The sequence below is a fragment of the Anser cygnoides genome, chromosome 11 (genome assembly GCF_040182565.1).
Source record: "Anser cygnoides isolate HZ-2024a breed goose chromosome 11, Taihu_goose_T2T_genome, whole genome shotgun sequence".
NCBI classification, from domain to species: domain Eukaryota; kingdom Metazoa; phylum Chordata; class Aves; order Anseriformes; family Anatidae; genus Anser; species Anser cygnoides.
In genome coordinates this window covers 1,822,669-1,850,452 of record NC_089883.1, presented here as the reverse complement: position 1 = coordinate 1,850,452, position 27,784 = coordinate 1,822,669, and the positions used below count along the sequence as shown (strand labels likewise).

At 40.7% G+C, this 27,784-nt stretch overlaps 1 protein-coding gene across 4 annotated transcripts in view; it reads left to right on the top strand.

Moving 5' to 3' along the window:
- The window catches only part of MAP2K5 (mitogen-activated protein kinase kinase 5), a 129,520-nt gene that overhangs the window by 6,301 nt on the left and 95,435 nt on the right, over positions 1–27,784 (top strand). For all 4 annotated transcript variants that reach the window (XM_048046212.2, XM_048046214.2, XM_048046213.2 and 1 more), the window contains exons 2-8: positions 117–165; positions 4,374–4,441; positions 9,262–9,331; positions 12,802–12,842; positions 13,550–13,617; positions 16,042–16,090; positions 21,102–21,166. In XM_048046212.2, coding sequence (XP_047902169.1) covers positions 117–165; positions 4,374–4,441; positions 9,262–9,331; positions 12,802–12,842; positions 13,550–13,617; positions 16,042–16,090; positions 21,102–21,166 — 410 coding nt within the window. The remainder of the gene's footprint in view (positions 1–116; positions 166–4,373; positions 4,442–9,261; positions 9,332–12,801; positions 12,843–13,549; positions 13,618–16,041; positions 16,091–21,101; positions 21,167–27,784) is intronic.

The following is a 27,784-nucleotide window of genomic DNA, read 5'->3' as shown; positions in this document are numbered from 1 at the left end:
GTGAGGAGCAGGACTTTGTCTTCTGCCTGCAGCCGGGGAACAATTAAGATGAATTACTCTACATCATCTTGGGCATCTCGCCTTTGATGTATAGCTAATTCTTCTTTACGTTTCAGGATGTCATCGGTCAAGTTTTGCCGGATGCAACGACAACAGCGTTTGAGTGTAAGTATGGCTTGTATAAACCGTCTCTTTTGTGATGGTATAAGGTTGTCATTTTTTACATAAATAATGTTTACGTTCATTATGTTACGGTTAAATATTTATGCATTAATGCAAGTTTAATGACGATACTCGACCAAGTAATATTTTATTATTTAATCACAACTTGAGTGTGCATATTTCTACAATATAGCTTTAATTACCAGCATGACCTTACCGTGCTCTTACTCGTCACTGCAATTATATTGCTTGAATTAAATGAAAAGTATAAAGTACCTGTAGGTCTGAGTTTAAAATTTTAATTCTCTGTTGGAAGAAATCAAAAGGGTGTTGGCTTTTACAAAGCTGTGGCACACAACATACGGATTCTGTACAAAATATGGCAGCATGGCCAAGGTGTCCCAAAGCCTCCCGGGTTTGCAGCGCTCCATGGAAGAAGTTAATGCTTCCCGTTGCCAGAAAGGCTGCTGGGTTGTTAGTTTTCTTTTTCTCCTTCTGCTGGGCACCATCTAAATACGTTGTCACCCTGTTGCCTTCCTCCTGTGCAGGAGGAGGAGGTGTGGACAGATGCTCAGCCTCAGCTCCTGGAGGAGGTAGAGGAGCTGCGGGACAGTGCCACCTGGTTAGGTTTGGGCACCTGGGTCTGGCTGAGAAGCTGGGAGCTGCAGCTTGTGTATGGGATCTGAGCAAGCTGTAGGCTGGGGCTGTCCCTGCTAGCACTTACGATACAACCGCTTTCACGTGGTGTGCTTGTGCTGGGTTAGGAAAGCTCTCAGTGGCCGTGTTGGCGTGGATTTAGACCTCTGCTGACGTACCTGCTGACTATTCCAGCTCTGTTCCCCGAACCCCGTTTGTTTTTGTCTTTGAAGGGATTCCCTGGGGGATTGTCCTGTGTGAAGAGCAATAAGGTGCAAAGGGGAGTCAAACCGCGTATTAGGGGATAAGATACGTGCTAAGAGGTTTCTTCCGAGTGGAGAGGACTCCTGCTGTTCCCCTTGAATATTTTTTTTTTCTGCGTATCTCCATGTTTTCCTTTGATGGAGATGAAATAACGAGGAGCTGGAGGGGATTAGGAGAGCTGCATGAGCCAGGTAGTGATGCTGAAGGTGAGAGGGCGGACAGGACAGCAAAGGGCCTTGCACTCTTATTAGCATTTCCCTTCTTTAGAGCCTTACAGACAATTCTGAGTGCAAATAATCAAAGGAAATATTGGTTTGTGAGCCTTCAAGTACTACCTAGCGCTTTCTATTTTTCTTTTCACATTTGTGTTTTGCTCTCCTAAAATGCCAGAACCCTAAGAACGGGCACTGTAAATGTTATTTCTTTCTAGCCTGGACATTTCGCCTGCCCTTTTTAAAACAAGACTTTCTACAGAGACCTGGGCAAAACCAGGCTCCAGACCTTGCCTTTTTTTTTTTTTATGATTTGTTAATTTTTTGTTGTTGCTGTTGTTAAACATACCTCCCACGTCACCCATTAGCTTTGTTTGAACTTCATGCACCAGTAGCAGTCCCTGCAATCAGGGCAGTAGCCCATATTAATGGTACCATGTGTAGAACTTCCCTGGAAATACTTATTTCATTGTGTCTTCTAACATCTGCTTCTGTGCTTTCAGTTCATGTCTCTAGTCTGTCATTTACATCTGCACAAAACCATTTCCCCTGCCATTTAACTGGCATCTAAAATATGTTATGTATATTGATGCCTGATTTTTCTGGTTCCTTTATCCATATCGAATGCCTGGATTTTTCCAGCTTAAGCTTCCTTCTCACCTGCTTCATTGCTTCGTCAGATGTGGATAATTGCCATCCAGTGTAGTCTCCTCTCCTGTTTGTTCAGTTATTGTTATCTACAGTGCATCATCCATTGCGGCTTCTACCTGGGGCTGCACTTCTCCCGCTATTGGACCTTTATGTGGATTTCACCATCGTATCGCACATTGCTACAAATAAAATCTCTAACAACATATGGCCTGTTATGATCCTTTTATCCAAACTCTGCCATTTTGTATATTTGTGACACACTGCAGATTTTGTGAAGATTGCTTCATAATATTTGTTTACCATCTGCTGCACTCTATTTGGTATCTTGCTAGGATTTCTTCCTCCATTTTAAGTGACATTAGCAAAAATCCAGCCAGTACGTAGGATTTTTTGGTTCTACTTTTGCTTCCCTAATGTCCTGGAAAATCGTGTTGCTGTGCTCTAGGCAAGTAGAGAAGCCTGGAAATCTTTCTGAACCCATGCATTATATCTGGCTAGTTTTTGGGCTGTGCCCGCTTAAATGTCATGGTAGGATGGCAAAGGATCTCTGCATAGAAAGGAGAAATATATTTTTTTCTGGTTTTGCTCTTTATAAACATTGGCTTGCTATTTTAGATTTGGCTTTTTAGTGCCGGGTTACAGTTTCTTTTCGTCAACACGTTTTAAAATTCAGTTTATTCTCTTTGCACCACTGTCAGGAATTTTAGACTTCTGAGAACTCTGCGGGTAATTTCTAATCTTTTGGCTCTGGAAATTTTCCGGTTCTTTTTTCTCTTTCTTTTTTTTTTTTTTTTGTGGTCCCAGCTCAGTCCGTTCCCTCAAATCAAGCCTGCCTAATGACTTTTATCTCTGCCTATTTGTCTCTCTCTGGCATACGTTTTTCCTCTTCTGCTTTTCACTCTGATCCCTTCGCGCTGACGCATGGCTTTCGCTGTGCGCGCTCCTCCTAGGGCAGCTCCTTCCGCCTCGTTCTGCTTCCACAGCGCGGCTGTGACGTGGGTTTTCGCCGGAGAGCAGCTCCGGAAACGTTTCCAGGCGAGGAAGCATTCATTTTCAACTCACTAACTCTTCTTAATCTTTCCGTCATTCATGACTCGCTGCGGGCTGGTAACCCCAGCAAGTAGTTTCAGCAGCCTGGCAGTTGATCAGTTGAACTTCCAGGAGGTAAGGCTCTGGTAGGACGCGGCCGTGCTGGCTGGTTCCTCTTCCAGCCTTCATGCTTCCAGTGGCCCACAGCTCTTTTCGGGGACATTTTCGAGTGCAGTTCCAATGGGATTTTTTGTTCCTTTTTCCCCCTTGTATTCATCTCTTGACGTTTCTTCTCTTCTGCGTTGCTCTTCTTATATCCTCAGAATTAACTGCTGGGCCTTCAGTGCCAGAATGCCCAAACTCCTCGTCTCGGGTAGTCTTAATTTGTTGATATAGATCTGCTCCCAGATCCTTGGGCAGGAGTCAGTTTGCGTCCAGGGGAACACTGGCACTTTTCGGGTGCTGATGTACCGCACGAGGGCTGCGGATGCAGAGCACGTGCGTCGGAGCCTGCCTGCAGGGACGAGGGCAGAGAGACTTCACCAGCCCCTGCTCACATCCTGAGGTGGTCAGGAGCAAATCTGCTCCGGTCCCGAAGCCGTATAAATGAGTTCACTCCATATCCTCACCTTTTGGTACTTTCCATGTGTTTGAAGTCTGGTGTGAGTGCTGCTCCTTGGTTTCCTGGTACACGTTGGCTTGGGCAGAGCGCTCCTCTTCTTATAAGTATCCGAGGAAGATATTTAGATTGCAGCAAACAAAAATTGGAGACAGGTCATTAACCCCTCCCTTCTCCTCCAAGGCTGGAACAATAAAAAAAAAATTACCCTTTTGTGGTGGAGTTGGAGGGGAGAGGTGCATGCGGTCGGTCTGATAACTTGTGCAGCTCTCCGGACGGTGAGCGTGTACGAGCTTTTTTTTGAGGACTGGGGGAGAAGAGGACGGGGCCGGACGCTGCTCCCACCTGGGCGCAGGAACGCTGGGGTGCAGGGTGGCACCAGCTGGTGCTGGTGGGGGGATTCAGCCCCCGGTACCTCTGCACCTGCTGAATCCCGCTGCATGTCTTCGGGAGGTCTATTCCTCCTCTGGATGTTGGTGTTAGTAACTCTGAACGCTTTGCTGGAGCTCTTCCGAACCTTGCTCTGCGCTCTGGTCCCGTCTCCGCAGCACCTTTCCTTGTGCAAAGTGTTGAGCACTTCACTCATGCGTCCTTTTTAGATGTAATTGTTGTCTTTGTTAATTAACACTTGGAGTCATTATACATTATTATTTCAGAGTACCTGCTTACCTGTGTTGTTGGTCTATGCATTCATATTATTTTAATTTACTTGTAAATGTCCAGGTTAAAAAAAACTTACGTATTCAAATCGTAAATATCCTTATTTTGTTTTTATTGCCTGTAATCCATTTCTTTGGCAGATGAAGATGAGGATGGTGATCGGATTACTGTCAGAAGCGATGAAGAAATGAAAGCCATGCTATCCTATGTAGGTATAGTATAACTTGCTGGTGTTTTCCATCTTTATTGCTTTCTGCTCATGTATTTTTGCCTGTGTCAAAGTATTAATGTAAGCTGCAGCGCTCAGTGTAATGTTCCTGTATTAAGTGTAGGTGTTTAAAAACTGTATCACACCAGATATATGGTCATGCTTGACTTTTTAAAAAAAGACTTGTACACTTACTGATCATATCATAAACATTAAGAATAATGCATCTTAATGACTTTTGCATTAGGTATAGTGCAGGCTAAATGGACTATCAATTTCTTGTATTTTTTATGCAGTACTTAAAGTAACGGCTCATTAAAAATGAACCCCTGGGCTCTAAAAATTTTTCAAAATCTACTTTCATCTGGAGACTGTTTCACCCCTCCTAACAGAAGAGTTTCATTGTAGCTGCAGGCTCAATATTCATAGAGGATTTAAAGACGTATTTTCTGTTTTTTAGTATGAGATATGCGTGTATCTGTCTGTGTCTTAATACACATATATCTATGTAAAATCTCTGTCTAGATACCTATAAATATAAAAGCAGTCTACAGAAACGAAATACGCAGTTCTTTATTGAAACAAAATAATCTGCATATAGCTTAAATGTATGTTTCATGTTGCAGATGTAAGTGAAAAAATCACTTTTTCTTTCAAATAAAATAGCGAGGAAATAACAAATGGATGTTTGCTAGGTCAAATGGAATGCTAGTTCCTTACAAAGGGCACTTCTGGTCACGTTCATTGCCTTAACTTTGAACTTAGCAGAACCAAGCCCTGTTTAGTACCAGCCACAGGTGCTCTTGGAGGGATGTAATGACTTGGTTTGGGTTAGTCCTCCTCACCAGTCCTCTGTTGTAGAGCAGGAATGCTTCCATAGCGAGATTCTCATCCTTTTGTGTCTGCAGAGATCATACTACGTCTGCACCCCAGCACCCTTGCCTTGCTGAGGCTCGGGTATTACTCGTGGATTGCAAGTCTGTCGGTAGGCGCTGGTTCAGGGTGACTTTGTCCATTGCCTACAACTTCATCCTGGGGTGAAAGAAGGCTCCAGGGGATCCTGATTGAGCTCTGTAAAATGCTCTCGGGGATTTGTTAAAGAAGTCTTTCTCCTGTGTGATTTTATTTCCAGAGGAGGTGAGACCACTGTGTGAAAAATCTTGCTCCAGCCAAGGGGATTTTGTGCTTGCTTTTTTGTTGTTGTTGTTTCCTACAACTAGATCCCCGGTGATGCCTCCCCACTGGAATTCTTTTGTATTTATTGCCGTTCCTTACGAAGTGTCTGTCACTTCTGCTGTTAAACTGGAAAACGTGAATTTTCCTGGCACCGTCTTACGATTAATCATGCCTCTGTAAGGTCATCTTTTTGCTATGCTTCCAAGCTTACTGTTAAAGTTTCAGTACATTAGGGTTATGATTGCTCAACTCTCTGCTTTCCCTTAAAAATTATGGGATGTCTGTAAATGACTTCTTTCCACTTCAGCAGCTTTTCTCCTCTGAAGATTTTCCTGTCAGTTTTAAACTAGTTGGTTACTTCACTGCCGTGCTGATGGCTCAACCTTCTGACTTCATATAGCAGTCGCTTTGGGATATGTTTATAGGAAAACAAACCTGAGGCTCCTAGACAAGGAATACAACACGCTCAGGAAGGTGTTTTAGGCTGGGAGGGCACAGCCAGGTGGCTCAGCACCAAACGCCTCAGCTGCCCAGGTGCTTCTGAACCTGCTCGTTCTGCAGAGAGGCATTTGTAGGGTCTCACGGCTGAGACACTTGCAGTCCTTACTCGCCATTTGTAGCCTTTAAGGCTGTAAATGTTGTGGGCTTGAGGTACTGCAGCCCACCTCTCAAGGTTACGACGTGCTGCGGGCCTGCGGCGAGTGTCTGGGGACTGAGCAGCTGCTGAAAGGTTCCTGGGAATCTTGGCCTGGCACAGCCTGCCTCCAGTCCTGCTCGTATTCCCCACAACAGAAATGAAGGGTTTTTTTTCAGGTGAAGAATGACAAAATAATGCTTTGGGATCGCAGATCTGTTCCACGCAGGCACGACATTGTAAGTGGCAAAGCTGCTCTGAACCGTGCGCAACCTTTTGTCTTTGGGTTCTTTGGTTTCAGAAGTTGACAGTAAGAGTGATTTCAGGCAGTTCTGGAATTACTTCAGAGTAAATATCTTGTATTATGCCTATGCAAATGTTTTGGAATGGTAAATAAAGTTATTTTTCTGTTGTGCAGTGCAGTTAATTACAGACGGGCGTTGAGTAGCAGTGGAGTTGCACTTCAGCTGTTGACTTGGATCAGTATAAAAAGGCAGTAATTTTTTTGACAGCCACTGATTGGAAAGTTGCTTGCAGCTTTCTGAAAGCAAGGGGTACATGCTCTGGATCAATAACTGGCAAATTTTCCATTAAAAAGAATACCTGAACAATGTTCCAAATAGCCACTGGCATCTTAATTTTCCATGGAAACCTCAAATGCTCATATGTGGAGGACAAGTCATTTTCAGACAATTTTTCCAGACTACTTGTTAACAGTTATTGCTGTCCCAAAAGGTTGACAGCTTACATGATTGATATTTCATTTACTTGTCATCATTGTTTGAGTAATGGAGAGGGCCACACTTTTCTCTCTCCATTTTTTTTTTTTTTTGGTAAGAAACATAGCCTCGTGTATGTCTATTTTAGTTTATTTTTCTGGAGAGTATGTAATATCTGTTTATACTGTATGTATATGTCTTGAGGTCATAGAATGCCACTAGTAAAGTGGCAGCAAAGAAAAGTTTTTTTGTTTGTTTGTTTTTTTTCTTCAGCAGTTTTGTCCTCAGTGGAGCAGGAGATCCTTTCACAGCTCCGTAACTGCTAGGTGCTGGTGATGCTTTTTTGTGAGGCGCTGGGGCATGAGAGAGGGGTTGGCTTGTTATTTGTGACACCCCCCAATACAAAATAAGGCTGTGGGGTAGTCCTGACTCCTGAAAAGCCTCTGGATCCCTTCAAAACCGTGGGCTTTTGTAATTAACATCTTTGCTCTTTATAAACATATTGAGAGCAAGTGTCAAGGGGTTATTTAAGATGTGGATCTGTTTGTTTACACACTAATATGAAGGAGATACCTCCCTCAAAAATCTTGTGCTGGGATTTTAGTAAGGGAAGTGCTTTCAGCAGCAGGCATTGCACTAAATGTACGCACAGGAGGTGGAGCTAGATGGATCCTTACGCCCTCAGCAAATTTCTTCATAATTATTTTTTTACAAAAGAAAATTTCTTCCTATTTCTTGACGTGAATAAAACAAATAAGCAAAAAAACAAATACTGAAAAATGTATTTGTGCCAAGCCAGTGGTCTGTTGTCACAGGTTAGGGTTTTTGCATTGTAATGGGAATTGTAAATGAGGTTTTGCACGTAAACTGACTTTGGAGTCCATCTAAAATCTACTTACTATAGTTCACATGTTTAATCCCATTATAAAAGGGTGAGAAATGTTTAGTAACATTAAGCAGTTAATAAACTTTTGCATTTTTTAAGTTGTGTAAGTAAAAAAAAAAAAAATCACATTATGGGAAATCATTGGTGGGAGTGAAATACACGTGCTCGATTCCACAGAGGCTTCGAATTTTTTTTCCTGTTGACATCCAGTCTTGCCAATTTGAGCAACAGTATCACAAAACGGCTGGTAACAGTGACATTCTGAAGTCTTAGACCACACTCAGCTGGTGAGAATTAGCATGAAAGTCAGTGGAGCTACACTGATTTATGCCATGAAGATCTGGCCCACAGCCAGCGTGTTTGCTTCAAAGATGCTTGGTGATTGCAGAAGAAATGTGCTTTGTGATGTGTTTTCAACACTTAACACATCGTGGTGAGAGATGTGCGGGTTATAGACAGTAAACTCATAGCAGGGTCCATCTCCTGCCCTGGCACTGTGCTGGTCCTTCTGTTAAAAGTCCTCTCTGGTGAGCGCTCGCTGCTCCTCAAGGAGGAGGCTTGATACAAAAGGCTAATAAGGATTCCTTCTTATTTAATCCAAATGTTTATCTCATCACTAAATGCCAGTGTTCATCTTCATGCCACATTAGATTTTTTCTGCCTTCCTGAGCCTTGATGTTCTCAGATGCTTTGGTATCGCGTTTTGTCCATTCTTAGCCTTTCTTTATCAAAGCACCTTCCCTGCAGATTGCTCCTAGCAGTCCCTCTAGAGCCCAAGTGCTGTAGTCCTGGATCTACCGATGTCTGCTCCGGCTTTCTAGCACCACTGCTCTCTGTACCCTACTATGCATTAAATGTGTACAGTAAGGGAATGCACGACTTCTCTGCTTATGTGGCCCCAGCCGCCCTGGTTATGCTTCAGCATTGCAAATTCTTGGATAGCATCCAGGCTCTTTTCTCCCTTGGAGTTTTCTTAATTGCGCCTTTTTTTTTTTTTTTTGGACTATATTTACAGTGTTTCTTTGTTCCCGCATTTGCCTAGTTTTCCCAACTTCTCCAGGTGTGACAACTGCTGCGTTTGCTGTAAATGTTTCATTTGCTCGGTCTTGCGAATCACTCCCAGGTTTCAGGTGAGCCTGAAACTTGCATAGTTGGGCCGGGAACAGATCCCTGTGCTTGCATCAGTACCATGCTGGTTATCACTGCCCTTGGTTATGTTCCTCCCGTGCTGCTTGATTGTGTGAGCATTGCAAGTGGAGAAAGTGTTGTAAAGGCTGATAAGTATGATGGCATTAAAAAAAAAAAAGGGTGGTGGAGAAGAAGTACAGTGAATTAAACAATCTGTAAGTGCACTTACTACTATTCATACGTTACTGAGTAATCTCTTTCTTTAATCTCTTTGCAGTATTACTCCACTGTAATGGAACAGCAAGTAAATGGACAGTTAATAGAGCCTCTGCAGATATATCCAAGAGGTAATGCTTAACAAATTCTAATCAACAATGATTATATCAGTAAACTGTTTCATCAACAGTTATGTTTTTGGGAGGTTTAAATGCACATAACATGATGTTTACCTCTTAATTTGGATAGAAGAATTCATTATTGTGGGGAGTGTAGCGAAAACTACATTTATTGCATATAAAATAGCTAATTTACTGGAGTAAATTAGACTAACAAGATTCAGTTTGCATAGTACGTATTTACGTACATTTAAGAAACTCATTGGTGATGGTTCTGCATGTATTCAAACCAAAGCAGATGAATAAATTAAATTTTGGATACTTTGAAAGACTGGGGTTTTTAAATATACTTTTTGTATGTTAATATGTTTCATCATCCAGACAGACTTGGGAAAAGTGACTGTCACCGTTCATTTTGAAAATGGGAGCATCCATCACAGAAACTCTGTGTGTGGCGTATTTTATTTGAGGTTTGGGTATTTAGCGGTGGTATCAAAATGATCACAAGTACTTTAATAGCTCTCCTGACCAGGGAAGATGTAATCAATTATGTGGGCTGAGGCAATTGAAAAATAGGTCAGCTACATCCTGAGCAAAAATCTGTAGGCAGCTAGTTAGGTTTCTGGGTATGCGCCGCTCTCTCTCAAATCAAATAATGGTTTTTAAAAAAAAAAAAAAAAAGCTAATACATTACATAATTCCACTGATTCATTCAGATGCTCTCAGTAACCAGTCTTTGAATCTGATTCTTAATTGACGAAACAGATAAGGTTTAAATTCTCCAAGTAAATCTCCCAGCAATAAATTAATTGAAATAATTAAAATTTTAACTCCTCTCACTTAACTGATATTATACAAATAATCATACTTTGAGTTTCCCAATTAAACATTCTAGGTTTCCATTACTTACAACTCTCTGAAGTTTGAATTGGGCAATTAACCAACAGTCTTCTCAAACACACGCTAATAAGGTCTCCAAAGGAGTCTGGGTTTCCTGGCCGTTCAGAAGGCACCTGTGGAAAAGAGACTCGAATGCAAGGGGAGCTAAAAGGTTTTTAGGCTCCAGGGTCTGATGGAGGAGGGCACCTGGCTCTGAGAGCTGCAGGACGGAGCACTTGGGGCAGTTTTTGGGAGACAAGTGCGAGGGCAGCTGTGAAGAGGGAGGCTGCCTTCTGTCCTGCTGCCCCTGGCCAGGCTGAGGTGCAAGGGTCTCAGCCTTCCTCCTGAACCCATCACTTTCTGTAGGTGGATATTTTATTGGTTACTGACCAACGCTGTGTCTAAAAACACCACCACTTGCAAGAAATAAAACGCTAGGCTTTCGCGTGGCCTGGAGAAACAACGACACGGCGGATGACCCACGCAGGTGGGGAACCCTTCGTGGGAATGCAGAGCGGTTGGGTGTCTCCCCTTCAGCAGGCGCTTCTCCTGTGGAGTAACTGCCTCATTCCTGGAGAACCAAGCAGGTGGACTCCTGCTCCTGCTGCTGGTTCCTTTTCTATTTGCTTTACATCCAAAGATAATTATTTTTGTATAGATTCAAGAATTCATCTCCATGCTGACGAGGCTATGATCCCCCACTTACTCTCTCAGCTTATTCACCACTGGCTCATCAGTGCACCTCTCCTCGCAGGTAGCTTGCTGCTTACTTCTCTGAGTTGCTGTTTCATCTTTCCAAATCGCCTTCTTAAAACACCTCGTCTTCCTGTTTCTAGGTTAAAGCTTTAAAGCTGCCCTGCACTCCCTTCATACCCAGGCTGCCTCTAAGTTCTGCTGCTGCTTTTCTGCAAATTGAACAAAATGTGCCTTCCTGCATCTTTTTTCTTTTTAAATCTGTCTTCTGGCGTTTGAAGTTCTAGTCCTGCCTCAGTAATGAACGTCCCAAATTTTGTTAGCACAGGCGCTTTTCTTCCGTGCCCGTTTGGCTGTGCCTCTCCACATACTGCAGTTTGAAGCCTCGTCAATAACATGCGGCTTTTTTGCCTGTATTTTAAGGCTGTCTGTCTTTAAGAGTTTTTTTCACAAGCCTGCTCTGCCTTTGGGTCCTTTTTCCCTCTCTGTCCCTCTCTGACTTCCGAGGGAGCCTCCCAGTTGCTGCCTCCAGTCAGCTTCCAAAAACTCGTGTGTCCCACAAAGCCTGCTGGCAGTAAGTGCCCATGTGCCGTTCTGTGTCGTCTCGGCTGTGTTGCACTCATATACTAATTTTAAGGTCTTCGAAGGGGGAAAATTGTTATTTAGTCTATTTTGTATTAAAAAAAATAAAAGTTTTTTACTATCAAAACAGTAAGAGCCAGAGTTCTTTTTTATACTGAAACGTGTATGCATGTACACGAACACACATGCAGTACTGTGTATATATACACATTATATAATAGTACACGACATATATGTATCACTTGGAAAAAATATATAGTATGCTTATGTGTATTTTAGAATAGTGTATTGTTTTCTGGTTGGTGGTTTGTCTTTTTTTTTTTTTCCTCTGCCCACGGTATCATAATATTTTTCTTCTTTAAGATGCACATGGTAATTTCTAATGTCATTTAAAGGCACGTGGCCTGGCTTGGCCCTAACTGATGTGTTTAATAACTATCATCTGTGTCCTTCTGACTAATAAATAGTTCTGTTTCCTGCTGTCAAAAATTGAAGTGAAATGCTTGTGCATCAGAGAAAGAAAAATCAAATTCATCCCTCCTCAGACAATCAATCAAAAGTGACAGGCCCTTTAACATACAATTTGTAGGGCACTGTAGTTTTAAAATGGGAACTGTCTGTAACATGTAGCTAGAAGCCTTTGTGGCTTTAACATTTGACAAAAGCACATCCACCAAAAGGAAAAACAAGGCAACATATAGTTCCAGAGACTTTAAGAAAATACTTTCTCCTCGAGTAGCGTGCCCCTCTGTAAACCCAGACATCGCAGCAAGATGTCACATTTATGCATCTGTGGCCAAAATGGGGCGTTTCGTATTGCTTTCATCCAGCATTTGGTTTCTCGAGACTCACTGCTGTTGCCCCTGACATGTTTTTTCCACGTTAAACCAAACTGTGTTTGACAACATGACTAATTTATGACTTGTGGCAGCTTGATTCTTTTAAAATACGTCTTGCAAATATTTCTGTTGAATGACAGAAAAAATACAGCATGTAAAAATACAGTGACATAAGATATTGATTTTAATTTGAATTACAAAAAGAATCTGATAATTTAAGCCAACAGTTCTCCCGATTTTCATGTGTTTTAAGCAGAAATTAGAATTTATATTACATGGTGTCAGAAAGCTCTTAGCATTTATAAATGCTCACTCCTGCAAGTTAAAAATCCTGGTTCATAATTCCCACTCTGGGTCTTGTGAGGCACTTTTCAATCATTTCTCTCTGCTAATTTTGGTGTCACCCTCATTTCTTTTTAAAAGATTCATTTTGAGCAAATTTGTAAATGGCCCTGATGTGTTCTACAATTTAGTCAATTACTGTTTCAGCCTGCAAGCCTCCTGGGAAACGGAACATACATGGCCTGAAGGTACAAATTTCAATAATTGTTTCAGTAAAGTTAGATGGATTTGTAATGCTGTGTTCCACTTATTGAAATGTCAAATAAAACTGCACTTTCTTGAGCTCTGACAAGCAGATTTTTTTTTGTGAGGGTGGGAGAAAGATTCATCTGCTGGGTTTTGGCAGCAATATCTATATATACAATTTTAATAAAAATGGAATTGTGCTGGTTTTTTTTAACCACTGTTAATAAGGTTCTTAAATTTTAACATTCGGTTTATCAACTAATGTCTGTTCAAAGTTTACAAAACAAATACCATGTTCACTTGTTTTCAGTAATTTTTGAACCCACTGCAGTGGCGTTCCTTTAGGTTGTTTGATTCGTTCAGGTATATTTGCTGCTTCTGTGATCATACCCGTTCTGAAATGAAGAACACTGCTAATATATTAAATGATTGTTTAGTTTTTAAATTGAGAATAAATGGTAGGCAAACCATCTCCTTCTTTATCTGTATTATTTAACTAAGCGTTTAATATGTAAGGATATTTTATCGTAGTCCATGAATTATATAGCCTGCTAACCTACATACAGGCAAGACCTCAACCATCGGCATGCCTAGCAACAAGCTAATTAACCTTCGTAGCGAAATGAGAAATTCATGGCAAATTACAGGTTAATTAGAATAGTGTCCTCTGAACACAAACGACTGATAAAGATTCTTTCCCTGCCTGCAGGTAAATACACGAGCAGGGTCTGCTAATAATAGCAGTTCGGCAGTCTCGGATTCCCTTCCAAGCAATAGGTAAGAGTCAAGAACGGGAGCATATGTTTTGTTTTGTTTTCTTTTATTGAAACAAAATGGAACCTTGTGTGCAGTAGCTACCAACGATAAGCTTGATGTTGAATAACTTTCTCAATATGACTACTGGGCACGCCGAAGTGAAGTGGGGAAGACGAAATTACCTTGATTCATGGATCTTGTTAGACTCATATTGCTGGTTGTTCAGGAGAAGGATTTTCTGCCAAAAGAAATATGTCTGTGCTGGGTATTTCAGATGGCTTTGTCCTTTATAAAAAGCATTGAAATACTGTTTGTGGGTGAGCTAATTTGTTTTAATTGATCTCATAATCACTGTGTATAGCAAGGTCTGTATGTTCAGGTCTTCATTGCTTATCTCATTAGGATTCTTTGATTTTAAAATTTGATACCCGGTTCAGTAGGTTTATTATAGTAGGAACAGATTTTTTTTTTTTTTGAAAAATCTGAACAGTTTAGGTGCCCTTTTTCATGTAGTTTCAGCAAAGTTTTTGAGTCCGTCTCTCTGATTTCAAAAGCCATATTAAGATCTTAGAATGCAGGAGAACTTCCTTTTTTTCCAGAGATATGTTAGTAAATACTAGAGCATAAACTCACTTTTATTACATGAATTACAGGAAGGTGTTATAGTCGATACTGATGTTTAAAATATATATACATATATGATTTAAAAAAAATGCACGGAAGTGTGTAATATTAAAAAGAAATAAGAAAAGTCTGGCTCCTTCTTCATATAAGAGCATATCTGAAATGTGGGAATAGAAACCTCCAGAGGGTCCCTTCCAACCTAAATTATTCTATGATTCTAATAAGCATAGGCAGAGTAATACCACGTTTAGCTCTGCTTCAGCATGCCGCTCCCTTTTGTCTCTCAGACCATTTTGAGAAAACCTGACAGAGATGAACGTGATCAAAGAGGCGTTTGTAGCGCACGAAGCGTGCCCGGTTGGTGAGGTGCCGGTGGTGCCGCGCGAATCCCGTCCGCGCGGGAATGGGGGGACGCGGCGTGCAGCCTGGCTCTGGTACCACTCAGACCACTTCTGGTGCCCTGCTTGGTGGCTTTGCTAACTGGAGATGAAAGAAAAAGCCAGTACCAAGTGGAAATCTCTGGCAAAGCTTGGCCCCGGTCCCTAGAGGCAGGTTTGCTGCGGGTTGCGGCGGCGAAGATCCTAGCCGAGAGTAGGAATGGCTTTGTGCGGTCCTTCTCCCCGTCTGTCGTGCCACTGAACTAAATAAAGCTCCTTTCTGTCGCTGCTGTGCTTTGGCTTTCAGTACTTCCTGTACTTTGAGCTTGTTCTGAAAGTGCATCGAAAATGAGGCTTCTAGAAGATTCTTGTCACCTTATGTGGTGGTTAATTGCCATTCCTTTTCCAAAACCTTCTGCGCTACGAGTTTTGTTTTTGAAGTAATTGAAAGTCTCTCTTTGTTTCATGTTCACAAATTGTTAGTCATGAAAGATGACAAGATCAACTTATGTTTCCTTGGAAAACTTAATTTTTCTTTAAAGTAGTCGTGGGAACAAGAGGCCTATTAAAGAACAAAGCCAGCAAATACGAAATCTGTGTTTTCAGAGTTCTTGTTAATAATGATCTGTGATCAAGACACGTGTGTGTGCCTTTCAAGAATATATTATTTTGTACTTTTCTAAAAAAAAAAAAAAAATTAGTAATAAGAGCAGAATGCCTCTTTGAGATAAGTTTTGCAGAGATGCTGCTCCCCAGGCAGTTTGCTCTGTTGAATGCACAGGGAAGTGATTTTGTCAGGAAAGGAGGTGAGGTGGTATTTTGGGAGTGGGCAGACGTAGTTTAAAGCCATTACTAATATTACTTAGCAAACTGAGCAGGCTGGAAAAGAACAGGGGCTGCAACAGCCAGTTGACCTGGAATGGATGCATGCGATGATCTGGACTCATCCCCCTTCAATTAGGTAGTGAGGCATCATCAATGGCATTCCCTTCTGCTGAAGTTTTATAGAAATTGTGGAGGGATGCTGCCTTTGTGGGTTTTGAAACATAAGACACCTGAAAGCTAGTTGTGAACCCTACTCTTTCTGTAGTTTTTGAAACATCTGGTCCAGGAGGTGTTTTTTTGTTTTTGTTTTTTGAACTGACAAACAATAGGTTGTATCTTGAAGGGTAATATCATTACACACCTAAAAATGCTAGTTTGTAAAGGTGTAAAATATATTGATTCTCTCAAATATTCATGCTTCTCCATTTCTGCTGTGGACAATTTAAGGAGTGGCTATACTGAACATCACTCAGCATTGCTAAAGTTAAATCTGCTCAGAGTATGTAAATATGTAACTATGGACTTAACCCAATGGCTTGTTGTTCGGTATGGCTTTGGTCCATTTTATAGAGTGAAATGGCACAATCGTTAAAAATAATTGCCTCTTATTTTTTTTCAGCTTGAAAAAGTCTTCTGCGGAGCTGAAGAAAATACTTGCAAATGGCCAGGTAGGTGCAGTGAAATGGGTCTTGGCTACATGCACATCTTGTTACTGCCTGGTACCGCAGTGACTGGCGTACCACAAACAGATGGAGAGATGCTTACTGCTCCCTTAGTTGTAATGTGTTCTTTTAATACAGAACTGGAGAGACCATGAAAACCTTCATGATATGAATGAGTTATGTGTCCTGATTTACTTTGATTGGCATAGCAATTTGCTTCCCATTTCTCAAAACGTGCTGATCAGATTTAGCTCCAAATAGATTGAAGTACCTCACACATGTTGCACTGCTGCCACAATTTCAGGGAAGAAAGTTAATCAATTTTGAATAACTAAGTCAACTGCTCTGCTAGAATGACCTTCGTATTTTTAGGGCAGTAGATACTTAAATATTTAGCAGGTTCCTGTAAGGAACTGCTTTGCAGTATTTGCAACCCCCTTATGCTCTAGCTTCTTTAAAAAAACAGAATAAAAAAAACCCTACAAGCCTAAAAACAACAACAAAAACCAAAACTGTAGAAAGCTGCCTTGTTACTTTCTCATCCTGCTCCAGGCATTCAGATTCTGGCACCAGAAGTGAAAGGTTTAATGTAAAAGTTGATGGACAAGTGGATGTCCTGAACAAATGGAGCAGTCATTTCTTACTCATTTTGAACTGAGCATCTGGGCAGGCTCACAGTGGTATAATGACTTTAAATATACACCATTAAATTAAACTACCTTAAAAGAATCCCAGATTCTTCAGTAGCAACATAAATATATTTTAATGTTTGTCATAGTGAAAGCCCTTTGATAGCCTTGGAGGCAGGCACCTGTCCGTTGCGATCAAGCTTGCCTATTAGGCTCTATTGACTGAGACATCTGTGTCACTGCAAATAAAAGACTCTTATTGATTTTCTTAACTGCTGTTCACTTCCCCTCCATGTTTCGAAGGCTGAAATCTTAATTATCTCAGATGCGTATTCAGTGCCTTCACACAATGACCTCTCCAAGCCTCATTGGCATTTCATGAATCAAGTAGTTGTAGTTGAGCGTGTCAAGAAGATAAAGGCTGGTCTTCATGCTTGTCCTTCAGTATCACCTGTAACATTGTGGTCTAATAGATGAGAGTGCCCCTTTAAAATGTGAATCTAACAGCCCAGTATTGCAACCTTGCCTATTTGGCACTGAATCCTTTGAATACAGCTTGGAAATGTATTTTTAAGCTTGTCAGCATTCCTTACGTGCAGACATGGTTTAATATTTACAGATCTTTACTGGGTAGATTTGTTAATGTTTCAAAATTATAGCTAAAGAATTTAATTCTGTGGATAACTTAAAATTACATAAGTAGCAGTAGCATGCTTCTGAACTTTTAAAATTAAATGTGATAGTTACTCCAATGTTCCCTTCTGTATTTTTTTTAAGTAGAATTCCTCAACATGAGTAAAAGCCATTTTCTTGTGATTGCATCCGTAAGCTGAATTGGGCATTTTATTTGTTCCAAGCAATAGAAATGAGTACGTTGTGTGCCCTGCCATAGTCTGTTACAGGTTTCTTCCTGTGTAGAATTTTAGAAGGATATGAAAGAACCAAAAATCTTACATAAAAAGTTGGTTAAACACAAAGAAAATTCAGAATAAATTTTAATACTACCTTCTATTTATCCTGCTCTTATGAGTTACGTACTACTTTCTGTCAAGAGAAAATGCATTTTGTTCTGCAAAATCTGGGCATAGATCCAGAAGTGGAAATAGGTTGCTAGTTGTATCTTTAACTTTTCCTCCTGTTGGGGGATTAAGTCACACTTATCATTACTTAAATATGGGCTGGTCTATTATTTTTTATTATTTTTGGCAGTTTATGCTTTCAGGCATTCATAATGATATCCCTCTAGTAGTTTCCATTTAGGTTTAATAAGGAATTCATATTAATCATTAAAAGAAGGGGACATGATTCTTCAAGATAATCAAATATTGACAGGTTAGAAATAGCTTTCTGCCTAGGTTCATTGATATAGGTGATGTGATATAAATATTTATTTCTTTTCTGTCACTCAGAGTAAATGCCACCAATTGATTCAGCATTGATATAGTGTCAACAGTTCATAAGAAACATTTGACTGGCTTGTGTTTTCCGATTAGTCTCTGCTCTATAAAGTGGGATTTACTAAATCTCTTCAATTGTCTGCTCATAGAGTGTGACTGCTTTCTGAAACCATTATTGCTTCGATTCGTAAAGCAAAGGTATGGCTGTAGGAGTTTGCTTCTGTCAGGCCTCTACGTATAAAATAAGGATTAATTGAGCATTTTCTTTTTAATGATTTACAAGAGATAGACGCTGATTTCTTTCAAAAACAGCAGGTATAAACAAGGGACGTTTTGTTTTCTGATCCGTAATTGAAGTCTGTTTTGCTTTGTCATTAATTTCATTAATATTGGCATCCAATCAAACTCGGTTTTGCAGGTTTAATATTCCAGCCCATGCTGTCGAGTTCGTTGTTGTTATGTTATCATTTTATAATTGAGAGTCCACTTTTCCCAGTAAAATAAATAAATCACAACATGTTTTTGGCATCTTTATTTGAGCCAGTAAATCACACTTTATCTCTCCAGCGTTTGCTGGCAGATGCTTGCTCCACCCCAGCCTCCTTTTTCAGCCCCGGTTTGTGGTCGCTCCGTTGTGCTGAGCCGGCGGGCGATGGTCCTGGGCTGCCAGCAAGCGAGAGCCGCGCAGCATCGCGGTGGAGAGCTGCTCTTGGCAGTGGCTTTTAGGGAGTGGTGTGGAGGAAATAGTCTTTTTTTTCACCAGTTAGCAAGAAGGAGAAAAGAGAATACGCTTTGTGTCTCTGGTTCTGCTCAATTTGTTGCTTATAACTTGTGTAACTACAAAAAATATATATATATTTTTTTTTTTTTCCTCAAGAAGCAAAGATACAAGTATGTTCATAGCATTGTGGACTGATTCGATTTCTCTTAAGAGTTTTGTTCATAGGAACATTGCTGGGAATATAGAATAGAGACATGTTTGTTGTTACCTCAAAGACTGGAGAGTTAAACCTATCTAGCTTAGGAGAGCAGAAATCCTTAAACACTGTACGTGCTTTAAATTGATAGCTGTTGCAATCTGAGTGAAATTATTTTTAGAAAAAGGGACTCAATATAGCTTCTTTACATATTTTAAACCCCATCACGAATTACAGTTCCTTTTGAAGTATCTTTTTTTTTGTACTTTTTATTTGTATTTTCTGATTGATGCAATAAACAAGATAGTTTTCAGTAATAAAATACATTTTTATTTTCGTCATAAACCTTGATACTTCAATGGGCCTTTTCATACCATCTTAGGATAACTGGCCTAGGTTTAACTACAAATAATGAATAACATAGCGTCAATTTTGGCCTTGAGGTATTCCTGATTTTCTCAGAACTTGGAGATTTTGGCATCACTGGAAGAAATGCAAAGGAGAAAAATATTTCTGTGAGAAACGAGCATGCTTTTTATTCAGGTAGTGAAAGAACAGAACACAAGTTTGAAAGTTCAATGTTACTGTCATTAAAACATAATATTTAATTGATTTAAAACACTCCATTTAGTATGGGTAAGACAAGCTGAGTGTTGACTTTAGGGTATGTCATCTTGTTACCATCGCTTCCTTGTTCCAGCTGAAGCCAGGGGCAAAGTTCCTTTTATCTCCTCTGACATCCTATGAAAGTGGATGCTTAAACGTGGCTACGTAACTGAAGGGCACGTGTCCCCGCTGAATTTAAAAGCCATTTCAGAAGTTGGATAAATACAGATAGTTAGCTTATGGCAAGCTCTGCATGGCTCTCACCACGGTGCTAGCGGTACTTGAAATAGGTAATTTAAAGCTACCTCAGATATGCTTACGTGGTCTCTAATCACATCAATGATAGCAGATCAGACATGTCATTAGGTACTCGTCTGGATGCCTTTTAACACACAAAAATGACAAGTCTTTAAGCAGCTATGCCAACTTATGTGAAATATTTAACTTGGTATCCCAGAAAATATATAATTTACAGAAATAAATTGACAATTTGTTAATAGATTACTAGGAAAATATAATATGAAATGGGAATTGCCTAATCACCTACAATGAACAGGCAGCGGAGGAGATCACAGAACATATTCTGCTTAAAAGATCTCTTTTCAAGTAGGCATGTTCCTTACAAAAATGTCTTTAGTGATTTTTGAAAAGGTGGTTTTAGCTTGAAAAGCAGTATAACCGTATTTGTACAGGAGAAGGTTGTACTGTAGTTTTTCATTGGAGTCACTCAAGCAAGGTGAAGTATAATAAGCTTTTATAAAAATGTATATCGCACCCTGAATTCCGGCATTTCCAATGCATGGTGTGCTAGTATCAGGCTTCTGCTTGAATATTTAAGGATATCATCATATCTGGAGAGTTGTCCCAGTGAGCAGAAAGACTGAAGTAAGCAATTTGTTTTGTATCTCAAGAAAAATTACTTTTTTATTGGATAGTATTTAGAGACTCTTTTTATTTCAGAATATTTGCATTAGTTAACAGATATGTAAATTAAGCACTGCAAAGCAGTCCTACTGGTAGAGCTGTCATTCAATTAGTATCAATTGTGCTGATTCCAGAATAAATCATGAACTTTTCTGGCTATACTTAAGATGACGTTTTTGTGTTGGATTGTTTCCATTCACCTCCAACTTTGGCTTTGGTTATGTGCTGTTCTGGAGACCCTTTTCCTATCAGTATCTGTGACCTGACCCTCTTCAGCTATATTATATCATTCCATTTTGACACCTTTTATCAAACTTTAATGAAATGACCCAGGCAAACAAATTGTCATTAAACTTTCCATCACTTTGTCCCTTGGTATCGTCTTTTATAAATTGGACAGCAAATGTTGTATTGATCTTCTCGTTCTTGCAGCTGAACTTGAAATGACCCAGACTGCTTGTTGTTTATGGCCTAGAGTTGCTTTTCCTTGACATTTCCATCCACAGCATGACATCTCTTTTGTTTTTCTTTCTTTCTTGTGGAGATGAATGAACAAGACATACGGTATCGAGACATCCTCGGTCATGGCAATGGAGGCACAGTCTACAAGTGAGTGCTGAATTTCACTTAAAATTTTTGAAAATAAAATTTAACATCCCTCTTATTTTCTCCCCTTTATATGTGTAGTGAGATGTATGTGGGCCTTTGCTGCTATACAGAAAAGACTATAAAATAAATTCTTAATATAAACTTCTTAAGAATTCTCTTTACATATTTACAAGGTATCTGCTTTTGGGTGCCATGAGGGCTGGTGCATTTTTATTATCTTTTTAATACTTGCTTTGAATCCCTCCTGGGTAAAAAGTTAATGGTTCACAAGTGGAACTTGAAATATCCTAAAGCATAATGAATTGCCTTCCGTATTTGCAATACCATTATTCTTGCTGGCTTACCACACCCTTTGCTCGCCCAGTACTGAGAATGACACCAGTGGGACGCGATGACACCGTTGCCCTGCCTTTCTCTGGCAATTCAAAATTAGTAAATACCCCTTTCTCTGTTGCAGTGACTTCCCTTCCTTATAAGCAGCTTCAGATGTAGGCTGATGAATATATTAAATGATAAACTCCCCCAAATTTTGGTAGTGAAGCTCATACCCTGCAGCCAGTATTAATTTTAATATTGTAAAGATTATAATAGCAGAGATATAGTTTTCTCGACAGGAAAGTCTTTCTCATGCATAGTGCAAAGTTTAAACTACATAATGTAATATCTGGTACTTAATAGTCTGCAGTGGTGTATGAAAAATATTCCGCTAGGAATTAAGAAATCCATACTATGTAAGAAAGCCCTGAGGGAGTAATAAAGGTTTCCTCTGGAGAGCTATTTACCATATACAGTAACCCAGCATCCCATTAGGATTTTGTTTTTACCTTAGACATTTTAACTTCGACATTAACATTTTTTTAAAAAATGTTTTAAAAGCGACAGTGCATTTAGTTTAATTTCTAATTGGCTGCCAACACTGCGAAACAACTAGCTTTGGTCTTCTTGCAGAACTTTTAATGACAGTGGACTTCCAAAACCTTTAGGGGACAAAACTAGTACTTGAATGGATTCTTCAGAAATTAGGTTAGCCTTGCAGATGGGGTGAAGCTCATTCACATTCTCTTGTAGAAAGTTATTCCTAGACCAAGCAATTGGCAGAATCCAAGGTCCTTTGCTTACTTTATTATAAGAAAGATTTAAGAGAGAGTGTTGAACGTCACAGCTAAGTCAGTGACTTGTTGATGTTTTTTGGTCGAGGGAAGGTTGCTTCCCTTCCCCGTGCACTGATGGCAGCTCCAGGAGCGGTTGTGAGTGGGAGAAGCATCACCAGGGAGGGCCGTGTGCTGCGATCCCTCTGGAGGGCTGTTTAGGGAAGAGAAATGGCACGCAAAGTGGGGAAACACACGTTATTGTTACCCAACTTGGGGTCGCTGTCTGTAGGGAATCTAGTTAAATTCATATGGGAAGTTTGAATAAAATTCTATGTGAAGTCAGACTTGCACCTTTTGACTTTGTATTTCTGAAGGGCAGGATAAGTACATGCCAGCTCTTTTTTTTGTGTTCTTACACAAATGTTTTCCTCTTAAAATGACTCTTTTAGTAACAGTCCGCAAGAGGGATGAAGGAACAGAGGTGTGAACATTCAAGGTGCAGAGGATAATGGTGCAAGAGGGAACGCATAATTCTTCTGGCACTTCTACGTTGACTTGCTGCATCATGTGGGCTGATGTTGTGATTAGCTTCGTTAAGTTTTTTGAGTATCACAGTTGCTACAATTTGGGAAAGTCAAATTTTACCTGTAAAAGCATGAGCCCTCTTCTATATCAGGGAAACGCTGCTACCTGTCTCTTCCCTTTTTATAACATTAACATTTTAAATTGGCAGTTGCAGTGACTTCACAGTATTCTCTCCAGTGCAAGTGTCATTCTTCACAGCTCCAGGGAACGTGTGCCATTTTTGTGTGGTTAATTTGCACGTTCCTGAAGTTTGACTTTCTTTGCGATGTAAATTACAGGAGAATGCAAATATGAAATATTTTCTCCCCAAACCCGGCTGCTACAAAGCAACGCGTTCCTCTCGGATCCTCCCAAATTTGTTTCTTGTGTTGGATTGAAGAGTTGTACCGATTTACTCTTTCATCTCTGGAGAGCTGCTGGTTGCCACTGCTGGAGGGAGTTGGCATTTACGGTGCTTTGGAGCAAAGCAGACCAAACTTCCGTGCTGGAGCAATCGCCCCTTTGTGCGGGGGAGCCTCTTCTCCCTTGCCAAAGGAGCGTCTTGTGCTACACAAACCAATAAGAAATTGCAAAATGGAATACTTACAGGTAGCTGGATTGCGCTAGTCACAGATAGCAGCCCACATATATTTTATTCCAGTAAATCAATGAACATTTGTCAAATAAAATTAATTGCAAACGTTTGGCTGTTTTCCTCTTGCAGCATTCCATGCTGCCGGTTTGTTTCAGGAGAGGCTGTGTGTAGTATTGATTTGAATCTAAAGAATGACTCCGTGTACGTGGTATCTTTTTTTTCTTCTTTCTTTCTTTCTAGCTCTTTATACTAAGTCATATCCATTATGGCAATGATATATTATCAGCATTCAGCAAACAAGATAGCGCGTCGCAGGTCGCTGAGCAAAAATTTTCAGCCTCTCTTTCCATGTGAATTAACTACTATTGAAATAGTTTATTGAGATTGAAGTATTGATCACTTCTCATGCTAACCTTGGCTTAAGGGGGGAGAGGAGAGGTGGTTTTGTGCTCTTTGGAAGACGCTATGTTTAGTTAGAAAATGTATTTCATTTATTTGGGTTCTTTACAGCTGCAACTGTTTTATTGCTTGGAGAAGAGGTATCTTAGCTTTATTTTTATGACAGTATAATTATACTTTAGAAATACACTTGATTACTGTGTGTAGCAAAATTGTTCCAGTATATTGGCTTGGCCAATATTGCTATACAAACAACTTTTCAGTCAATTGAGTCTGGTAAAAAATCAATACTTTATAGCAATATTTTTAGTGAGAACTTGCTGAATCTAAATGTTTTTCCTTTTTTTTTTTTTTTCTAAAAAGAGAAGGGATTTTATAGTTGTCTGACTTACTGTTTTTCTCCTCCTTTTGATATGCTATTTTCTTTGTTAAGGAATGATAGAAATGACAGAGTTGCATGTGGCAAATTTATTTAATTGTTCTTGATCTTGGGTTGTTTGTACACTCAAAAATGTGTGTGAACATGAAAATGATCCAAAAATGTATGTTCAGAAATTGTCTTGAAACACACTAGCGATCAGAAAGCAGGAATTCCTCCACTCTGTCTGGAGTAAAGATCGTCAAGAAAGTGATGAACTCTGCTGCAACGAAGGCTGAAAGCACCCCAGTACCTTCGTCTTCTCTCTCCCAGCTTTTGCAGTTTGTTTGCATCATGAACTGGGATTTCCCGTTTCCGTGGAGCGTCGTAAGTCCAGTGCTGTGAATTCGTGGAAAATCTCAGCTGCCTTTATCTCAGGGAGATTCACACCTTGCCTTACGAGGCCGGCCCTGGGACTGTTGCCCTGGTAGCTGTACAACCTTCCAGCTTTGCAGCAGACTTTCCAATTTTTTATCGGCTAATTTATAGAAGTTGGTAGGATGGAGAATGGACTGGCAGGGCTGCTTCGCGGCAGAAGAAAGCACTCGTATACCGGTGCATCTAGGGTATTTACTTAAATTGCTTTTTCAGAAAAAAAAATAATTCACTAGCATATCCAAAAGACGTTTAAAGTCTGTGCTTCTCTGCTGCATCTTTTAGCTCCATCAGTGGCTGCAGAGCTCCGAGAGACCCCGTTTTGGTCAGATTGCTCCGTTACTTCAGTGAAATAAGGTTCACGTTTTGATTTGTGCTGTGATGTATGTGCTCTGCCAGTCTCAGGAGTAGTCACATTAAATTATTCAGAACCAAAATACTTAGCTGTGCATATTTTGCATCTAAGTATTGCACAGTAGGTCTCGGGCAGGTAGTTATGGCATGAAGTCTCTCTCTCACGTGGTATATCGAAACTGTCACTGTTTCCTTCCTTTATACACAAGCAAAAAGAATATTCTTCTCTTACCTAATATTTTCTAGTCTTTGCTTTGTAATCGTAGCTACTGAGAAGGGCGGTGGTCAAGGAATTCTGTTTAGGGGATAGGACATAGTTTTGTGTGCCTGGGATTTTATTTTTTTCTTGAGTGTTGAGTATGGTAGGTAATATTCTGGGTTCTGTTAGCTTGCAGCTACTGAAGACTCTGTAATGCTGCGTGTACTGTAATAAACATAAAGGCTCAGTGATGCTGTAATTAATTTGTGAGGTTACCTACTACTGGGGAGAGAGGGAAGAAAAGGGAGATTCAGTTATCTTAGCAAGGTGTCGTGAAACTAGACGGCTTCACTTAACTTGAGTGATGGGAAGAGAGGTGGCTGTTGGTGCTGTGCTGCCCAGAGGAATGGCTCAGCTAGGGAAAATAGGGATAAATGCGGAAGCTTAATTTGTTCGAGCAATTTACTTGAGCAACTCTGCTGTTTGGTTGAGTTGTACGTTCCAGCATCTGCCCGTTTCTTTACTCTATCTGCGCCAACCTCGGGGTGCCCCATTAGCACGTTAAACATAGCGCGTGGCGAGACAGCTGGGAAGTTGATCTCTCCTGCAAGACAGCCTGCAAACTGCTTTGCGAGTGCGTCGCGGGTACATTAGCAGGGAAATGTCCTCACTTCTGGAGAGAGGAAGTGGGAGGTGATTTAGCTCTGTTTGCGGGAACGCGGATGGAATTTGTCATTGTCTTGAGGAGCTGTGGCTCTGCGAGGTTTGCTCCTTCGGCAAGCTGCTGGTGGTTTTCCAGCTCAGGTGCCGTCACAAAGAAGCTCCCACAAGAGGGTCTCTAGTGCAGGTTTGGTCTTCAGAAACAATAACTGCCTTTGCACCTCATGCAGAGGTTGCTGAAGCCAGCCTGACCTCAGCAGAGCCGTCATCTTCTTGGAGCCCCCTCTGTTCTTCTCAGCCTCCATTCATTTTTGGTTTTCTGCGTGAATCCACAGCACGGTAAGAATTCACCCCCATCTTGAAATACTTCCCTTCACAGGCTTTTTAGCGCTTTTTGCCGATGAGACCGATGTCACTGTCGGCACACGGCAGAGTAAATGGAGATATGAACTGATTTTTCCCAAGAGCAGCAAACGGAGCCAGCACCCGAGCCCAGGTCTGCAGCTTCCCAGCCCCGAGCACCGCCACCCAAACCGCGCTGCCTCACCTGCGTCGTGCATCCTGCGGGAGGGTCCTGCCGCCTTCCGTAAGCGCTGCCTGGCCTGGTGTGGTGCTGCGGTGCTGCTCTGAAAAGGGAAATGCAGGGAGGTGAAGTGTTTGTTTGGTGCTCCGACAAATCCGTGGCCGTGTGGGGTCTGAAGCTCGTGTCTCCCTGCAGTCCTGTGGAGACCTGTTCCTTGATTTCCTGTCCCTGACCACATTAATTTTCTCTTTCTCGTGGTTACTTTGTCTTGGTTTATTCACACTGAAAAGCAGCGTAGCGATAATAGCTGGGCAAAGTTAGAAACGCCCCACAAAATTTCTGCGTATTGTCATTGCAGTTTAAACAAGACTGACCAGTGATTGCTGCTCGCTTGTCTCTCTTGACCCCTGCTATCGCTCGCCTGCCTCATAAAATTTGTTATGCACAAAAGTGCATAAAATGAAGATAAAGTGCCTCCTTCAAGACTGACAAAAACCATTCCTTTGCAGAATGGTAGCTGCAGTGAAAGTAAATAAATGAATGGACAGCAATCACAGCCTAGTTGATGAAACTGTTCAATTAAAGCACAGGCATTTACATGGTGTAATTTCCCTAAATTGCCAATGAGCCCCTTTAGACACAACCAGTGTTCAAATTGATTTCAGCATTGATTTTGGCTGAAGCTGATAAATTTCTGCTTGTTAGTTAAAGTAATTTTGCAGAAGACTTTGTACTGCAGTATTGAAGTGTTCATTTAGCTGATGGTTAAAAGAGGAGTTATTTACAGAGGGTTCTACTGTTGTTCTGAGATGGGACAATTCCCCGATCATCTTTTTACTTTTAATTTTTTAAGCTTCAGTATACAATCAATAGGTTATTGAAACTGATTAAAATGTATCCAGCCAGCTGCCTATGGCTGTTTAATTAGAAACTGGATGATTCTTAAATTAAAGTTGGTTTGTTTGCATTGCATGTCCACGGCTTGCAAGATGAGGTGAATAGTAACCCTGAGAATCTAAGTTTGCTCTTGTTGCTAGTGCGCGAGGAGCTGCGCGAGCACAGTGCAGCTTGCATTGACGCTCACCCCGATGCAGGCGATATCAGCTGCTTCTGGGTTACAAACAGGAGGCTGCGTAGGAGAGAATTGGTGGAATTTGCCACAGCCAAGTTACTCCAAGCCGATAGTTTCCGACTGTTCCCTAATACACAGTGCTTTTGTAAATATTGCTTTTGCTTACAGAAATGGGTGTGAGATGACAAGGGACAGAAGAATGTGTATTTATCTAGAAATCCTCTTTTGCCGTTATACTGGCAATGTTGTTTCCAAATTTTTCCTTAATCTATGTTTGATGTCTCTGTAAGAACAACGAGTATAACCACACCATTAAGGTTGATGCTGAATTTTTTCCCCATCTTGTTTTCACCCCAGATTCTTCCAAA